At 33.5% G+C, this 19,495-nt stretch overlaps 4 protein-coding genes and 1 long non-coding RNA gene across 5 annotated transcripts; 3 read left to right on the top strand and 2 right to left on the bottom strand.

Annotated features, from left to right (window-relative positions):
• Nucleotides 1-987: 987 nt before the first annotated feature.
• On the top strand, nucleotides 988-3,161 carry LOC107419926 (L-type lectin-domain containing receptor kinase IX.1-like). The gene has a single exon (XM_016028765.3). It carries the CDS (start codon nucleotides 1,068-1,070, stop codon nucleotides 3,054-3,056), a length of 1,989 nt encoding a protein of 662 aa, XP_015884251.1. The 5' UTR covers nucleotides 988-1,067; the 3' UTR covers nucleotides 3,057-3,161.
• Nucleotides 3,162-3,352: 191 nt separating this feature from the next.
• Nucleotides 3,353-3,825, top strand: LOC107419869 (glucan endo-1,3-beta-glucosidase). The gene is made up of 2 exons (XM_016028699.1): nucleotides 3,353-3,394; nucleotides 3,511-3,825. The coding sequence occupies exons 1-2, from the start codon at nucleotides 3,353-3,355 to the stop codon at nucleotides 3,823-3,825; spliced, it is 357 nt and encodes a 118-aa protein (XP_015884185.1).
• Nucleotides 3,826-5,609: 1,784 nt separating this feature from the next.
• Nucleotides 5,610-8,320, bottom strand: LOC112491926 (uncharacterized). The gene is made up of 3 exons (XR_003056233.3): nucleotides 8,164-8,320; nucleotides 7,829-7,914; nucleotides 5,610-6,562 (listed from the first exon to the last, which is right to left on the bottom strand). It is a non-coding gene; the product is annotated as an uncharacterized LOC112491926 (long non-coding RNA).
• Nucleotides 8,321-10,984: 2,664 nt separating this feature from the next.
• LOC107419868 (L-type lectin-domain containing receptor kinase IX.1) lies at nucleotides 10,985-13,156 on the top strand. Its single transcript, XM_016028698.4, has one exon. The coding sequence runs from the start codon at nucleotides 10,985-10,987 to the stop codon at nucleotides 12,953-12,955; it is 1,971 nt and encodes a 656-aa protein (XP_015884184.3). The 3' UTR covers nucleotides 12,956-13,156.
• Nucleotides 13,157-13,315: 159 nt separating this feature from the next.
• On the bottom strand, nucleotides 13,316-17,133 carry LOC107419896 (probable folate-biopterin transporter 2). Its single transcript, XM_016028724.4, has 5 exons — nucleotides 16,097-17,133; nucleotides 14,994-15,253; nucleotides 14,779-14,874; nucleotides 14,541-14,711; nucleotides 13,316-14,208 (listed from the first exon to the last, which is right to left on the bottom strand). Exons 1-5 carry the CDS (start codon nucleotides 16,455-16,457, stop codon nucleotides 13,606-13,608), a joined length of 1,491 nt encoding a protein of 496 aa, XP_015884210.1. The 5' UTR covers nucleotides 16,458-17,133; the 3' UTR covers nucleotides 13,316-13,605.
• Nucleotides 17,134-19,495: the final 2,362 nt, after the last annotated feature.

The raw sequence follows: 19,495 nt of genomic DNA, 5'->3' as shown, positions 1-19,495 counted from the left end.
CTATACCATGTATAAACAAAAGAACATTAATTACTTAAATATGAAGTAAGAAATTTATCATTTCTTCCGTGCATCGTTACCATTAGAAATTATATATATTTTTTAAGGTTTGAAAACTTCTTTAAAATAGAAAAATACATAGAGTTGCAAATATCCAACTCTTTTACGGTGCATGTCAGTTTTGCACCATAAAAAATGCATTATGAATTATAAAAAACGCTTTAAAATATTGATAATTTATTTTTTATAGTACGGGATTGGCATGTGTTTTTAACAAAATTATATATATGCTACAATATGCGCCAATTCTGCACCATAAAGAGTGCATTATCAGTCTTTTATTGATGGTAGACTAAATTTTTGAATTTATTGTTCTTCAAAAGATTATGGGAGCGTTTTCTAACAAAATTTTTCAGTATCATGATTTCAGTGAAGGTTTTGCAGCGCTGATGGTGTTTTATTTATTTATTTATTTTTTTCATACCAATAATGTTAGTTTTAACCTTATCTCTTCCAAAAGTAAGAGATTTAATTGTATTCATGAAAACTCCATTGGTAAAATATCCATTTATGTTACACCATTGGTAACGTAAATGACACGGGAGGAGAAGGTAAATAAATTGACGGGTTTTCTAAAAATTTATGGACTTTGAAAAATGGTTCGAGATGAGATATCATATATGTAAAAAAGTTATAAAAAATAAATAAATAAATAATCTTCTTGTAATATGATGAAGAGTTTAATCTTGACTTTTCGAGAAATTAAAGAATAGTCAAAGAAATATCTTGGCATGCTCTGACTTTACAACGGGAGAAATATTGAAAATAGCAACACAAATACTAATTCAAATAGTTTGTTTAATAAATGGAAAGACTCGGTCTCTATAATGATGGGTATGAGTTGATCAATGGTTCACGCGGTACAACTCCTTTATAAGAATAAGAATGGTCGATATCCAATAGCAGTGATCAGATTTTGCAGCAAATTCTAACTGGGATTTTTCCTAAGGAATTCAATCTGTTACACCAAAATTTCAAAAAAGAAAAATATTTTGGCTTTAACGGCCATGTCTCTGATTCTGTACACGCCAAGAAGCAATTGTTTAGTTGGTGATGGGCGTTTAGTAAATATTGTTATAGTACTAGTCGCGAGCTTCCATTCATTATTCCAGCTTCCCATTGCTAATTCATTGAATTTCAATATAGCCCATTTTGAGCCAGAGGCAACCAACATAGCGTATGAAGGCGATGCCGAACCTTCTTCTGGAGCGATTCGACTAAACCGCATGGATTACTTCATGGTTGGGAGGGCCACATACTCGAAGCCATTGCACCTTTGGGATTCAGCTTCAGGGACCCTGACCGACTTCACTACTCGTTTCTCTTTCACCATTGACATCAGTAGTAATGCCACCGCTGATGGATTTGCGTTCTTCCTTGCACCTATGGGCTACACAATTCCTCCAAACTCGGGTGGCAAATATTTAGCACTTTTCAACCACACCACTGGGTTGGCCACCTCTTCAAACCAAATTGTCATGGTTGAGTTTGATACTCTTCCAAATGTCCAAGACTGGGATCCGCCACAGCAGCATGTTGGGATTAATATCAACTCCATCTCTTCGGTTAAATATACCAAATGGGATTCTAACTCCCATAGTGGACAGATGGCCGATGTTGTTATATCTTACAGTGCCACCACTAGGAACCTCAGTGTCTCCTGGGAATACAGAGCAGAAAAACAGCCTGTTCCTTCCTCCGTTTCTCACATCATTGATCTAATGGAAGTACTTCCCGAGTGGGTTACCATTGGATTCTCTGCTGCAACAGGCCTGGATTACGAGAGGCACACCATCAGTTCCTGGGAATTCACTTCAAGTTTGGATGCGAAGAAATTAGGGAGAAAGAAAGGAGTCATGAGGCCACATGTTATTGCACTCATTGTTGTTGGAGCTTTCTTCTTCATGTTGTTGTTTGGAATATGTATCGGTCGGTCCGTGATTTGGAAGATGATGAGCAAGAGAAGATGGTTTGCTGATAAACCCATCTCAGTTGACTGGGATCTCGAAAGAGGAGCGCTTCCCAAAAGATTTTCCCACCAAGAACTGGTAGCGGCCACAGATGGCTTTGCGGACAGTAAAAAGCTCGGCCAAGGAGGATCTGGACAAGTTTACAAAGGAACATTGAATGATCTTGGCCGCCTTGTTGCCGTCAAGAGAATATCTACCGGATCTGATAATTCTGAAAGAATCTTTATCAATGAAGTGAAGATAATAAGCCGTCTGATACATAAAAACCTGGTGCAATTCATCGGCTGGTGTCACGAGAAAGATGAATTCTTACTGGTTTATGACTACATGCATAATGGCAGCCTTGACACTCATCTCTTCGGCAACAAAATAACTCTGCCATGGAATGCCAGATATAAAATAGCTTTAGGATTGGCCTCAGCAACTCACTACCTTCATGAAGATGCAGAGCAATGTGTTCTTCATAGAGACATCAAATCAGCCAATGTCCTATTAGACACAGATTTCAGCACCAAGCTTGGTGATTTTGGTGTTGCTAAGCTGGTGGATCCCAGATTGAGGACTCAGTTGACAGGGGTGGTAGGGACTTACGGCTACCTAGCGCCGGAATATGTCAACGGAGGGAAGGCTAGTAAAGAATCAGACATGTATAGTTTTGGCGTTGTGGCTTTGGAAATTGCATGTGGGAGGAGGACTTACCAGAATGGTGAATATCATGTACCGCTGATGAGATGGGTTTGGGAGCTCTACCTCGCTGGAAATATAATGGATGCAGCTGATGAAAGATTGAACATGGATTTTGATTCTAATGAGATGCAAAGGCTGATGATGGTGGGATTATGGTGCTCTCATCCTAGTTACAGGGAAAGGCCAAAAGCAGGACAAGTGATTAAAGTTCTTGAGCTTGACATGCCTTTGCCTGAGCTTCCATGCGATATGCATGACTCACTTCCTCCTCTACCCCAACAAAAAGCAAATTCCATTCAATCTCCAATCACTTCTACTATCTACTGTGATGGTCGTTAAAAATATTAAGCAAATTAATCCATTTGGTGTTTTGTACTTTTAGCACTCAAGAGTCTGAATTTGCAGCCTGTTTTTTTTAATTTGCACGACTCAGCCAAAAAAAAAATAAAATGATTCCTTTTCGTTAGAGAGAATTTTTTTTTTTTTTTTTTTTTTTTTTTTTTTTTTGGTCTCTTCCTTTTACGCTTTATCAGCTCTCTCCGTTTTTATTATTTATTTATTTATTTATTTTTTCTTGTGAGGCCAGTGAAGCGGATGTTGTTATTCGACACTTCAAAAACAATGCCATTACAAGGATGAGGATTTACGAACCACACAAACCAACTTTTCATGATCAGGCCCTCAAAGGATCAAACATAGAACTCACCATTGGCATCCTCAACTCAAACCTTCAAGCCCTAAAATTACCCTGCAGCTGCAACACATTGATGACAATACTAACCTTGATTACCAGAATCCGTTTGATGCATTGGTTGATTCTGTGTATGCATCTTTAGAGAAAGCAGGTGGACCAAACTTGCAGGCTGTGGTATCGGAGGGTGGTAGGCCATCAGAAGGTGGTACTGAAGCAAGTGTTGGGATTGCAGAGACTTATTATAGGATTTTGATCAACCATGTGAAGAATGGAATTCCAAAGAGAAGTGGAGCTATTGAAGCTTATCTATTTGCCATGTTTGATGAGAATGGCATGGATGGTAATGAGGTGGAGAGACATTTTTGTCAATTTAGTGCTGATAAACAGCCCAAATACCAACGTAGTTTCAATTAAATGACAAACCTTTTATATCATAAAATTCGGTTTCAATAAGAGTGCATTGTTGTGCTACAAATTTTATATATGTGATTTTATATGCATTATGTTAACTTGTATTCTAAGAGACCATATGCTCGTTTTTGAATTGCAATATTTGATGCCATGAGCAACAAAAAGAGATACTTGCTATAAATAAAAATAAGAAATTCAATGTTTACATTCATTCTGTCGCAAAATACAATTTACATTATTAAAAAACAACAAAAACTCTCTCTCCCCATTTGTCTCTTCTACTGCTTTGTTATCTCTCCACTTTCTCTAACTTCTCTTTTAGCTTTCTCTATACAAGTTCCAACTTCATTTAAAACGTATATTTATCATATAATAACCATCTTCTTTGTTGAAGGAAATAATAGTTTTTATATGCAATAATGTAATGGCAAAGCTTCCTAAATTGCAAGATTGCAAGATTTGATGTCATCCATCAAAATAAAAAATAATTCCTTCATCAAACTAATCACACTAAAAAAAAAAAAAAAAAAAAATCCCCCTCTTACTTTATCTATTATCTACGTTTACTTTCTCTCTCCATTTCAAACCTTTTTACTTCCTTTCCTTCCTTCTCTCTTTCTTTACCTTCTCTCTCTTCCATAACCTTCTCTACGTTTCTCCTTGCACAAAACTCTCCCCTTCTTTTTCTCTCGCTGTAAAAAAACTTCTCTCTTAAATTTCTCTATGTACATTTTTCTCTCCACCTCATCTCCTGCATTCTCGCTGCACTTTTTGTCTCTCTAGTTCCTCTTTAGCTCTTCTTTCTATATGCTTCTTCCTACACTTTTTCACTATTTTCTGTCTATACTTCCACCACATTCTTTTCCACCCTCCCCACTTTCTCTCCACTTTCTTAGTTTATCAAAGGACTTTTTCCCTACTTCTCTCTACCAACTTCCTTTACTCTTTATCCACTCTCTCTAATTTCTCTAGCATATCTCCCTAGTTTATGTTTCAATGGTTACTGCCACTGGTAAATTCATTCGTTTCACAAGCTAGAAATACCAAATTTTATAAAATTCCATTTATGTCCTTTTACTACATCAATTACAATTAGTTTACAAGTGTTTTTGTCTTAGTATTTTGTTACTTAGATAAAATTTGTTACTTACATCTATTGTAGTTGCTTAGACAAAATTTTGTATTCTTAGTTTCTTAGTTATATATTTTACTTGTTCAAATTTTTTTAGCTTTTTTTCCACTAAAAAAAATAAATATTATAAAATATTATTATTTTAATTTTAGTTTTTTCTAAAATTTTGTAGTTACACACATTTAGATTTTTACACTTTTTAAGTTTTTTTCATTGTTAAATTTTATATTCATGTTTACTCTATGAGATAATTTTTTGTATATATAATTATTAAGATTTTGTTTATACTAGTTTGTTGATAAAAATCTACATGAAAATACAATTTTTTAGGTTTATTGAAATTATTACATGTAATGGAAGAATGCATAAAAATGTAATTTACATTTAATTAAAAAAATATATTATCTATTTATTTTTTTATTTTTTTTAGGTTGCTACACATTTTTTTCCTCATCTTTAATTACTAGTTTTTTTTTTTTTTTAATCTTAAATTTATATATAAGTATTTCGTCATTTTGTATTTGTTCTAATAAAAATAGTTTTTTTTTTTTTTGGGGGGGGAATTTTAAAATAATAGTTTTTTTGCGGCATATTTTTTACCAAAAAAAAAATGATTTTAATAAAAGTGTACTTTAGAAAGTTATCTTCATCTTTCTTTCTTTTTTTTTTTTTTTCTTTTTTTAATATATTCATAGTGTCCTTTTATTTCTTTTAATTACCATTTGTTCTAGTATCAATTTTATACGTTTAAAAGTCACCTTCATTTTTTTTTTTTCCCTCCCTATCTTGTTTTTGTCTTTTATTTTAATAAAATTACTGGGTTCTAAAAGTATTTGTTTTATTTATAATTTTGTTTATTATCAAGGACATAAATGGAATTTAATAAAATTAGGCAGTTTAACAGGTGAAACAAACAATTTACTCATAAGCAATAATAAGAAAGAAACTAGAGAGTGAAGAGAAATCAAATAGAAATTATAGAGAATATTAAAGAGAAAAAAGTGGAGGAGGAAAGTAAAAAGAGAAGATCTAAAAATAAACTGAAAAAATAGAGCATCAAATTTGAGAGAAAATGAAAGAGACTGGAGAGAAAAAGTGAAGAGAAAAAAGCGAGAAAGTAAGGAAAGAAAATAAAGAGTATAACAAAAAGAAAGTAAAGATTTACAAAGAGAGAAATTAGAAAGCCAAAGAAGATAGACAAATGAAATAGAGAAAACAGAGAAAGAAAATAAAGAGAAAAAAATGGAGAAAGTAAAGCAGAAAGGAAAAATAGATAGGAAATGTGGAGATGGGAAAGTAAGAGGAAGATTGAAGAGGGGAAGTGAGAGGGAAAAAAATGAGAGAGAAAGCACCCACCACCCACACCCACACACAGAACGAAGAGCCCTGGGGCAATCCCCCAGTGATTTCTTCTCGCAAACAAAAATAGTATCCATTTTTATATTAACTCCATCCTTATACAAGCTATACAACCAAATCCCAAAACATTACAGTCAAATTTACATTAATTTACACTGCAAACCACAAACCCCTCCTCTCCTTTTTACAAGTAACTGAAGAAGCTTTTTCTATTGACATTGATAACCAAACCAAGGGACCGACTCTGCACTGCAAAATCAGGGAGATATAAGAGTAAATGATTAATTTCCATACTCATGGACTTCTTATTTAATAATTTCCATCTAATATCTATTGAAAATGCATATGAATTTCACAAGGTTAAAAAGCTAATATCATCCGCTGAATTTACTTATACTGATTTTTGCCATACTTATTATTATAATATTTTTTCTAATTTTAGTTCATACTATATGTACTCTTTCAAGAAGTCACCAACAGTCATCAACTGAGGAATAAAGATCATATGGGTGTTGGGGCTTGGCAATATCATGTGTCTATTAATGTAGATGCACTGTTGATAGCATGCTTTAAGTGTTTACGTACGTGTGCATGCATATCAGTTGTTTATCAGCCATCACTCCATCCTATACACACACACACACACACACACACACAAAATAAAGCAATACTCATTTAAATTTCTTCACTAAATGTTTTTGGGCATTCATGAGAGGAAACTAAGCTGCCAGAGAAAAGAGTGTATTACATATATGTATGTATGTATAAAATACACCAGAACTTCATAGTTGACACGAACACAGAGCAGATCATAAAAATAAAAATCAACATTCAGTATCATATTATATTTAGAGCATACGACATTCAATTCTAGATGCAAACGGTCAAAACTCGATATTTAAGATCAATATAATTCAACTAACATATTTTCACTTAAAAGTAACACTTTGGGTGAGAGACATATCATTGAAAGAGAAGATAAAATAGACAATAAGGAACCAGGGGAAGAACCCCATCCTTTTGGTGGGTAAATTGAAAATGAAAGAGCAACCCATTCGTAGAATCTAGAAAGGAAGTAGGTATTGTGCCTCATTATCTTTTTATATAGAACTTGAAAATGGAAACGTATAGCATTGCAAAAACACCATATACAATCCCTTAGTATAATGCAATACCTTTCCTTCAGACAAACCACACACACACACACAAAGACTGTTAACTAAAGATGATGTCAAAAATTTGTGAAGAAGATTCTTAGCATGCTCAGAAGCTACTCTGGAAATAAATGGTTAAAGTTATACTTAAATTCCTACAACCCTACACTAATCCATGTGCACCAATTAAGACATATAATAGAAGCATAACAAGAACAAAAGCAGAACAAGAATAAAATGCTGTTAACCCAGTTCCAGTTATTTATTCACAATTCTCGTTGTGCCTCTATCAAATATAATGCAAAAAAATTTTAAAAACTAAAATAAAAGAAAGAGGTAAAAAATAATAAGAAAGCAATACCAACAATACTACTATATTTGTCCATCTCCAGCAGACGCAAACTTCAACTCCATCAATCATATCTTTCCTCTTTTTTCCAACACGAACTGTTAATAATAAAAGGAAAAAGTTAAAAAAAAAAAATGTAAAAAGGTTCAGAAGAAAACTTTAGAAGATTAAAATTTCAAATTTCAAAACAAGTATTTTCACGGTAAGACTTCCCTTTTTACATTTCCGACCGATTTGATTTTATCCATTAAAAAAAAAAAAAAAAAAAACCCTAAAAACCCCAATTTGATGTCTTCTGAAAAAAAAAAAAAAAAAATTTGATTTCATCCATAAAAAAAAAAACTTACAAACAGGTCTCAGGAGGTGTTTTGACATCACAGCGGATCTCATGGTTCTAGGAAAATCATTGAAAAGAAGACGATAATTTTGATTTGAGGGGTTGAAGACGAAGAGGAAGAGAAAGTGGAAGAGAAGAAGAGTGGGATTTGGGAGAGAAAGAGAGTATTTTAGCTTTATGATTCGCAGCGGCCACTTTTCAAAAATAAGAACGACGTCGTCGTACAGGAGTATAATTCCCAACGGCTACTTTTGGAAATAAGAACGACGTCGTCGTACGGTAGCCCCAAGAGTCTAAGAAGAACGGCTTCTTTTCAAATATTTAGCTTTTACAATTAGTTTTTTAATAAAAAATGTATTTTGTTCTAGAAGTCTTGTTGGATAACGAAATTCACATTTACTTGTTCAAAACTTTGCAATTTATTAAAAAAAAAAAAAAAACAATTGACCTAATAAAATAAATTGTGTTACAGTTTAGATAATTATTCTATTTTCTATTACATTTAAGATAAATATTTTTCTTTTACGTTTTATACTTGTTTTCAATTTATAAATTCTTATACATATATAACTACTATAGCCTTTAATATTTTTTCTGATAATAGTCTATTCACAATTTAACATATATAATAAAAATGTAAATTTTATTAATAATTTATATTAATAAAAGCAATGTCTTATTTCTTCCCTCCCACACACCCCCCCCCAACCCCCCCCAAAAAAATAAATAAATAAATAAATAAGAAGCAATGTGTTAATTTAGAAATTTAGTCCCAATAAATTGTTTATTGTTTATTTCTATCAAGTCCACTAACTTGATTAACAATAGCCAATCATCCTCCAGGATGACAAGGTTATAGTATTTTTCATAGGTATTCAAGCTCTGTGACTTTGACATTAACCCAACGTTTTTTATACGAACAGAAATGAAGACAATTTTAACATGAGTGATACAAATCTCAGCCCTTTTTTTTTTTTTTTTTTTTTCTTATGAAATGACTTGGTATTATTTTACTAGTTTTAGTTTCATGACTTCAAGATATCATATTTATCATATCTAATTAAAATTTAATAAACATATGTAGTATCCAACAGAACTATTATTTTTAAAAGCAAACAATTAAGTTATAATCAGAACCATTTTTTTCATGTAAATATTCTACTGAAGTTAAAAAATCCATTCCATGAAAAAAAAAAAAAAAAAAAACAAAGTCAAAAAGGATATTTACATGTGACACGTAAAAGAAGAGAAAAGAAAATAATTAAATTATTTGAGATTAAAGAAATTATTTAAAGAGGAAGATATCTAAATAGTTCACGATCCAGGGTTTAGGGACAAACCAAAGTCGCGCCGAATAGCCACACAATCCTCTGTAGCTCAAGTCTTGTTAATTATGCTTCTTTTTTATGTTGTAGATTTCTTTCAAATAGTGTAATCCATGGTCAAATCCCGCGGTTCAGTACGTGAATTTTCTATCACTTTTGGTAAATACTTTTAATAATCTGAGTAATGATAAACTTATCAGGTTACTTCTTCCACGGGGTGATGACCCATGCTTTACGCCTTTACAGTAGACTCTATTTCTGTTAGAAATGAATGCAAACGGGCAATCCGATAGCTGTCAGATTTTGTAACCACTCCTTGGGTTTTTCCTTCACAATGTCGTCTGTCAAAAGAGCCTGACAGCTTTATATTGGTTTTGACTTTTGAATCTTGACTGTGGAAATTGAAATGCAATGCTTTTTGTCACCTTCATGAGAAATTTTACATCTCACGTTACATGGTTGAATTATTAGGATTTTGAAGAACGTGGAATTACTATTGATTTCAAAAATTTAAACTTATAAGATGTGGGTTTATTATATATATCAAATGTCTAACAACGATAAATGATAAGATATTTCACCACTCTATTCAATAGGATTGACATTGTTTGTAAACCCATTTTACGGTCTTCAGATTGTTGGGGAAATTCATAAATGTTATTCAATAACTCAAACAAAATTGATAAAATACAATGAAACAAAAAGATGAAAGAAGATAGAAAAGTAACTTACAGAAGATAGAAAAGTAACTTACAGAATAAGTAATTACAAAAACTAACTTAAAATTGACGATATAGATAGAGTTTCGTTCTACCCACAGTGCATTTGAGTTTCACATTACGTGTGATAGCATTTACTATACCATGAATATCAATGAAACTGGCTATTGAAATTGCTCAGGATATCATTTTTTAACTTCTAGAATTTATTTCTTAGTTCAAAATCTCTTTTACCAACTGCAGTCAAAGAATTAGTAGATCTATTCTTCCTAAAATGAGAATGGGCTAGGGTTATGAACTTATAATCATGGAATCGAGTTGGTTCTATGATTATAAGTTCATTCCATATCGGATCAGACCGTAATAGGGTTATATACATTTTAATTATGAGAATGGATCATTGGAACGTATCTAAATAGATATTATGTTTACATATAGATCCCTACGTAATGATAATCCATTTAAGATTAAAAATAGGCGTAATCGGACTTATTTTTTATAATGTCTATTTTTATGTTTTTATATTTATCATTCGCGCAATGAGTATTTAAACGTCAAATTATTGTTCAAAAACAACGACTATTGTGTTAGATACAAATTTGATATACATAATAAACTTACATCTTAACAATTTAAGCTTTAGGGATTGATGAAAATTAAATATATTGCTCTTAATCTTTTTATCATGGATAACTTTTACCATACGCAAACGATATGTAATTACAAAATCCTATGTATATGTGTACACTGGCATGAATAACCCCAAGACAGATACTCCACGGCAAGCATGTATCTAAACACACCTAAAAATCTATGTTTTGGTCTTCTTCTTGGGCGTTTAGTAATTGTTGTTTTATTTTTCTTTTCGTTGCTTCCCATTGTTCATTCATTGAATTTCAGTATAACTTATTTTGAACCAAAGCCAACCAACATAGTATACGAAGGTGATGCCAAGTCTTCTTCTGGAGTGATTCAACTTAACACCGTGGAAAATTGCTTCTTAGCTGGGAGGGCAACATACTCGGAGCCATTGCATCTTTGGGACTCAGCTTCAGGAACACTCACCAATTTCGCTATTCGTTTCTCTTTCAGCATTGTCATTCACAATTCTAACCATACCGATGATGGCTTTGCCTTCTTCCTTGCTCCTGTTGGTTATCCAATTCCTCCAAACTCTGCTGGTCCATATCTGGGACTCCTCAATGACACAACCAGGTTCGCCACTTCTCAAAACCAAATCATCATGGTTGAGTTTGATACTTGTCCCAATGTAAGATTTCCTAGAGTTTGGGATCCGCCGGAGCAGCATGTTGGGATCAATATCAACTCCATCTCTTCAGTAGTCAAAACCAGTTGGGATGCCAATTCGCATAGTGGACAGGTGGCTGATGTTTATATATCTTACAATGCTACCACAAAGAACCTGTCCGCGTCCTGGACATACAGAGAAGAGGAACACCCTGTTTCTTCTTCTCTTTCTCACATCATTGATCTAAAGGAAGTTCTTCCCGAGTGGGTTACCTTTGGATTCTCCGCTTCTACAGCCTTGTATCCAGAAAATCATATCATCACTTCCTGGGAATTCAGTTCTAATTCGGATGCAAGGAAATTAGGGAGAAAGAAAGGAATAAAGTCGTATGTTATCTCACTCATTGTTGTTGCAGCTTTCTTCATGATATTGATGTTTGGAATGTGCATATCTCGGTCCATGATGGGGAAGATTAAAACTAACAGAATTGCCAATATACCCCTCTCGGTTAATACAGATCTGGAAAGAGGGGCGCTTCCAAAAAGATTTTCTCACCGAGAACTTGTTGCGGCTACTGATGGGTTTGCAAATGGTAGAAAGCTCGGTCAGGGAGGGTCTGGACAAGTTTACAAAGGAACGTTGAGTGATATTGACCGTCTAGTTGCTGTCAAGAGAATTGTTGCTGGATCTGACCATTCTGAAAGAATCTTCATCAATGAAGTGAAGATAATAAGCCGTCTGATTCATAAAAACCTGGTGCATTTCATTGGATGGTGTCATGAGAAAGATGAATTCTTATTAGTTTATGAATACATGTCTAATGGCAGCCTTGATGCTCATCTCTTCGGCAATAGAAGAACTCTGCCATGGAGTATCAGGTACAAAATAGCTTTAGGATTGGCCTCAGCAATTCACTACCTTCATGAAGATGCAGAGCAATGTGTCCTTCACAGAGACATAAAATCAGCCAATGTACTATTAGATGCAGATTTCAGCACCAAGCTTGGCGATTTTGGGGTTGCTAAGCTGGTGGATCCTAGACTGAGGACTCAGATGACAGGGGTGGTAGGGACTTACGGCTACCTAGCGCCAGAATATGTCAACGGAGGGAGGGCTAGTAAAGAATCAGACATGTATAGTTTTGGTGTTGTGGCTTTGGAAATTGCATGTGGGAGGAAGACTTACCAGAATGGTGACTATCATGCTCCGCTAATGAGATGGATGTGGGAGCTCTACCTTGCTGGAAATATCATGGAAGCAGCTGATGAAAGATTACAAATGGATTTTGATTCTAATGAGATGGAAAGGTTGATGATGGTGGGATTATGGTGCACTTGTCCCAATGAAAAAGATAGACCAAAAGCAGGACAAGTTATTAAAGTTCTTCAGCTTGACATGCCAATGCCCGAGCTTCCACATGATATGCATGACTCGATCATTCTACCTCAACAAAGAATTGATTCATTTCAGTCTCCAGTCACTACTAGCATCAACAGTGTTGGCCGTTAAAAGCAATTCGTCTGCTACTTTGTACTTTGGTCCGTCTAGCTTTAGCATTGTAAGAGCCTAAATCTGCAACCTTTTTTTTTTAGTTGGGGTGTGTGCGTCTGGTGTTGTCTGTTTGGTTCCCATGTATTAAGTACAGCACACGAAACAAACTGAATAAAACAATTAAATTTCATCCGACTCGCACGCCTATCTGACTTTCACTTTCCAAGTTATTACTTCCGATTGAACAAAATAAATAAAATTAAAGGCGGTCTCATTCTCTTGAACAAACCATAGAATAGAATGAATGCAAATGTTCCCGGTAGAAATATGTATAGCTAGCAGAGAAGCTGATGTATTTGGTATACATTAACAAAAGGGTAACAAGTACAAAAGTGATACATTATATTTTAAATAATGACAAAAAATCATCTGAGCATTCTTCCTAACGTGTTCATTATAATCTTGTTGCACTACAATGAAATATTTCACATGATAGAAAATATGCGAGAAAGCACGAGTGCAAGAATCATACATAAGGGCCACCGCCATAAAGTTTCTTGATTTAGGCCATCTTTCTTGTCTCCAACTCAACCAAGTTAAGCTTGGTTTTTAAAATCTGTTTGCCATTAAAATGTAAAATCGTACAGAAATTAATGTATTTGTTTCAGTTATCTACCATTATCAACGCTGTTTATGAGGGATATCAACTCAATATTCTTTGTTTCTGGAGTTTCAATTTCAACTTCTGTACTCAAGATTTCAGCTGGTAGAATTGAAGAGTTGGGATCAGCTCTGGGTACCAAAAATAGCATACAGAGAGGAGCAACTCTTAATATGTTTCGGATCAAAATGACCAGCCAGAGATTGTCAAATTGTATCCGAGTAACCTTCAATACATGGAGTAAGATTCCTCCTCCCCATGTTGACGACAGAAGTCCAACGTTATCAATTGACATGAGCAGAGCAAAGAAAGTGCCTTCAATGCCTGAAGGGCAAAGCTTCGAGCTAAGCACAAGAAGAGGCATCCATTTGAGCCTTGCTATCATTTGAGATACACTTTCACCAATCACAACAAAGAAATAATCAGGAAGACTGAATTTCAAATTTAATCGCAAGACCAGAATCAAATCTAGCATTCCTGATAAACCAAAAAGCAACTGTGTCCAAAAAAGCAAGTCGCGGAAAGGATGATCCTTTAGACTGTATTGGTAGAGTATTGCTCCAAGTAGGGAGCCAACCGAACCGATTGAGAATATAAAACCCACATTCTCCTGCCAAAAAACAAATGAATAACTAACTTTTACTAGCATTGGAGAAGGAGCTCAGAATTAAGACTAACATAAAATCAAAATATTCATCAAGAAAACTATTCCATGGTAATACTATGCTATTAATGTGCATAATGTTCAATTCGAACACAAACAGTAATGAAATTTGAGATATTTTTGACTTCTCAATTAATAATATACTATAACAAATTCTTTTTCTTAACTTACCTCTTCAGGTTTTCCCAACACCAAATACTTCTTTCCTATTTGTTATTTTGATACACTATAATTTATCTTAAATAACAGAAAATTCTCCCAAGTACGGAGTGAAATACCTGAGAGAAACCTGGACCGTTCGTCGTGTCTGTATACCAATAAAACATTCCTTCAGCAATGTTCAAGCTTAATGCAAGGGATAAGTACATATATAGACATGGCCTCCATACATTAGGGCATTTCAATGTTGTCCACATAGCATTGCCTGCATCTATGAACTTCTGATTTACCTGAGTACAGTGTGAATATTAGAATATGATCGTTTGGAAACAAGAATCAGAAGGAGCAGAATAATACCTCTCCGTAGGAAAAATTGGGCATATGAGGCTCATCAAGCAAAATTCCAACTGTAAATACAAGTCCAAAAGGTATTGCCAACAAGCCATACACCCCCTACCAGAAACAAGAGGAAAAATACTCTTTAGAATAAAGCATATATATGGTTGATGGAATTAAAAACAAAGAGAAGCTAATTTAAAGCTTTGGAAAAGTATCTCTCAGTAGCACCTAACCTTAGGGCCTATAAGATGGACAAAGATACCACTTATAGAGAAACCCACTAGTGCTCCAATGGAAGAACTCAATGCGCACAGGCTTTGCATATCAGCTGCCAATGAAGGATGACTAATACTGTTCTGTGCCACGCAGGCATCTATGGTCACATCTGCTATTGCTGCACCAGCACTTCCAGCTGTTAAAAACAAAAGGGCTAGTGCAAGATGCAGCTTTTCATGCAATGACAAAATCAACATGGAGATAACACCAAGAGATCCTGTAAAAAAAAGGCCACGTACTATTCGGTTAGACAATTATGTTATTGCTATGTTCATGCTTCTCCATAACAAGCATTCTGAGCTATAAGAATTTAACAGGTAGAAATACCACCCTTTCTGAGCTACAATAAGAGATGCAAATGCCACACTACATAAAGATTAAACAATAACTTACTTCTCCAGCCACATCACCTTGGTTTTTGTAGAAAGTAGGGCAAAGTTACAAGATTTTTCATTTATTAATGTTGCATTTCAAGGATATTTTGTGAGAAAACTAAGACATTACATATAACATGTGTTGGTTTACCCAACAACATAAACAGCGTAAAATACTTCCTTTAGATTTGACATGATAGTATTCTCAGGTTCCTCCACTCTGTTCCACATAAAACTCATTCACCACTTAAAACAACTTTTCCTAGCTATTCTCTTCTTGTAACTCTTATCTACAATTCCCCCTTAATCTTACAAATCATCACTTTTAGCATAGGCAAATCAAAGATATCACAACTTACTAGCAACAAAGAGATAATTGAAACCATAACCCAGAGTTTTAGCACTGACTATTAGGCCACTCCTAGCAAGCAAAAAACAATAACTACAAACAGCAATTGAGAGAGAGTCTATCCATGTTATAACTTGGCACAACCTCTCTTTATTAAACCATTAGGATAATCGAAATGAAATTTGTAATCTTCGAGGCAACATTTGAAAATGAAAGATTACACTGTGCTAATAATAAATCCTGCCAGGGCTGAACTGCATATTTGAGATTTGATAAACAAACAAAAAAACTTGAGAAGAAAATTGAGGTACATAAAGCTAGAAATTTATCATTGTACCAGCTAGAATGAAATAAGGTCGCCTTCGATACCCAGAAATTGGGAGAACGTCCGTGAGAAGACCCCAAAGAGGCTTGACAATCCATGGAATAGAAGTAATTCCCGAATAAATCTGTGCTTCAGAAGGCTGTACCTTTTGGACATCTTTCATGTAATACTCTGTCCCCACACGATAAAGCGATCCACCCAATCCTTGACTTATTCCATACACAGCAACGACCCCAAATACAAAGCTCCAGTGCATTTCCGAGGCAAGCATTTTGAACCAGTGGATTGGAGCGAAGAAACAACCACAGCAGCTTTTTCTGGAATCATGTTCCTCTACTGAACCAGAGGACTGTAGATCCTCCTCCTCCACCATATCTCACTTCTTGGCAACAAATTGCAGAAAACAACAACAACCCAGTTTAAAAAATCAGTGCTTTCAAATTGGAGATCTGCTCTCTGAACTGGAAATCACAAAAACGTAGAACCCAATTCATGGGCCACTTCCCTTTGAACTGGGCTCCTCGACCTGATGATATAGGTTTCAGAGGAAAGCTTGAAATCCTGAAGCTTGGTTTTGGTTTTGGTGTCTGCTTAAATCACCATGAACTCAGTTGATGAATTCTCCTTAAAAATAAAGATCTTTCTAATAAAAATGTTGTATTTTTTCGCACTCCATTTCATCAAATCCGAACCACCGATATTCGAGAACAAAGATCTTTCTAATAAAAATGTTGTATTTTTTCGCACTCTAATTCATCAAATCCGAACCACTGATCTTCGAGAACAGAACAATCTCCTCAAGGTGAATCAAAAGCTGGTAGTTCCAAGGTAGCAGAAGGGTCTCCATAGCATGTTTGACTTTGACAAAACAAACGGTAAATGTATTTTTACATTGTGTAAAGCGAAAACACTATAATAGAAACTGGTTTGCCCACCCACTTGTAAATATTTTTCTCTATATTGGAAAACATTGGACTTGGCTGCCATCATTGAAGCAAAAAGAAGCAATATTTTCCTGAAAATATTGGTTGTTTTCATTGTGACAAATTTTTTTTTTTTTTAATAACAAAACGATCTATTTTTTTCCTTTTTTTTTTTTTACTGTGATCATACCAAAACGATTTTTTCTTGATTATTTTAGAATAATTATTATTTAACTTGATTAAACGTGAACATTTTCAACTACAGGTCCGATCAAAAGTAATTGATAATATAAAAATGTTAAAAATGTGAAACTTCAGTGTGTTGTATTTGTTTCCTTTCCATGTACTAAAAGTCCAAAATACAGACCTCTATGTTGTAAATAGCTCTTCATCACCAACAAATCACAATTTCTTTTTCCACCAATTTAATCTTCTAAACAGTACATTGAACACAAAATATTTCATGAAAATTCTCTCCCTCTCTCTCACTCTCTCTCTCTCTCTCTCTCTCTCTCTCTCTCTCTGCGCAGTGGCCATGGCTTAATTTCATTCACTTCAAAATTTTTCAGACCCCTCGCTTCCTCAGGAGATAACAAATATATATATATATATATATATATATATATGTATCTTGGGTGTTACTTTGAGAAAATATTTCCACGGCAATGGGTTTATCCGTGTATCTTTTTTTTTTCTTTTTTTTTATCTGTTTCTGAATTACTGGAAAAGGGTTCTATCCGTGTGAATTAACGGCAAGTGGAAAAATCTTATTGGTTCCAGGCAAGTGGGGACAAGTGCGCTATGAGATTCTGGTTGATAATGTCAATGTGTGGACGCGTGGGAAAAGCTGTATCTGTGTCCAATGCACAGTACCCACTGTCCGAATCAGACAATATTACTATTTCAAAAAACAAACAAAAGAATTTTAGCAAATAAATAAAAGAAAATAAAGTAGTTGGTATAAAGATTCGGTGTTTTGTATTATCGAACGCCGCCTAAAAGCGATTCTAATTCCAAATTGGTCATTTTCATTTGACAAAAAGTTATCTTTTAATGATATTTCTACTAATCTTGTCAAATCTTTATGTGTGATTTTCATGGTATAAATAATCAATAATTATCCCAATAACAGAAAAACGCTTCATTTCATTTTGTTTTCTTTTCAAGATGCCTTTTTTATTTTTTTTCACTATAAAACATAAATATGTTTTTGACATAAAAGCTTCTTAATAAACATTACTTTTTACCGATTGAAGTTGTAGAAGTTGTTACCTAATCAATATACCATAAGTTCATTTCTGGGAGTAGAGTTAAGCTTTATTATTAAACTTCAATTTTTATAAATAAATAAAAGTTAGAAAACGTGAGAGGGGAATATGGCTTTTAGGTAGTAGAGGTTAAGTATTATAATAAGCCACGGATCTGAGCGGACCCATTATAATTGGGGAAAAAGATGCCAGTTTTAGGTGCAGTAGGTAGATGGATGAGGCTTTGTTTTAGTCAACTACTGTTCCTTATTTGAATAGATTCAATAAATTATTGTTTCAAAAAAAAATATATATCTAATATATAATATTTTTATTGGTTAAAACAAAAAATATATATATATATATATATTAAAATATCACATTGTGTTTGAAATAAAGATTAGACGAGGACAAAGAGTCAGATTAGCAAATCAAGGGTTAAAAACATCTCTAATAGTTCTTTGTTTATTTAAAAATTATTTATCACTAGATAAAATTTTAAAAAAAATTTTTCAATGATTATGTGTATTAGTTCTGTCAAATTAATATGACAACAAAAGAAATAAAAACTGTAAAAGTTCTGTTTAATCATGCTGAATCAGTATTTTATTTATTTTTATTGATTTTTGTTAAAAGAAAAAAATTTCTATGTGAGTTTTTTATTTTTTTAATTAGATATAATTTTAAAATAAAAAATTACACATTATCATTTAACGATATTTTAAACAAAATCTATTGGAGAGAAATTGCATAAAACATTATCTATTAAATAGAAAGAATTCCATATAAACATGAACATTTTCCAAAATCAATACTACATAGATTCCAATAAAAATAACTATTGAAGATGCTTTAAGAACCAAAGAATCAAACCTAGAAAATAAGAAAACAAAAAAGTTGATAAATTTGTTGATCTAAATATTTATTTATATGTATATTTATATAATAAGATACAAGCATTCTTACCCTTTCCATATTCTTACTAAAATTTCTCTCTTTATCTGTCTCTCATACTAAACAAAATAAAACAGGATAAGCATTCCTTTTCCTTTGGTCTGATCTCTACATCATTTTGATTCTTTTCTTTCGATCCTTTTTGTTCTTTACTCCTACAAAACACAGTGCACAAATTTATTTATTTTTTAAAAAAAGTACAAATAAAACAGTTAAAATGAATAAGATTCATGCATAAAATGCATGCTTAGCAGTAGATTTGTCATAAATCTTATTGATGCTAGATG

Source organism: Ziziphus jujuba, chromosome 5 (genome assembly GCF_031755915.1).
Source record: "Ziziphus jujuba cultivar Dongzao chromosome 5, ASM3175591v1".
In the NCBI taxonomy this organism is placed as follows: domain Eukaryota; kingdom Viridiplantae; phylum Streptophyta; class Magnoliopsida; order Rosales; family Rhamnaceae; genus Ziziphus; species Ziziphus jujuba.
The sequence above is the reverse complement of the archived record's forward strand: the minus strand, read 5'-3'. Positions and strand labels throughout refer to the sequence as shown.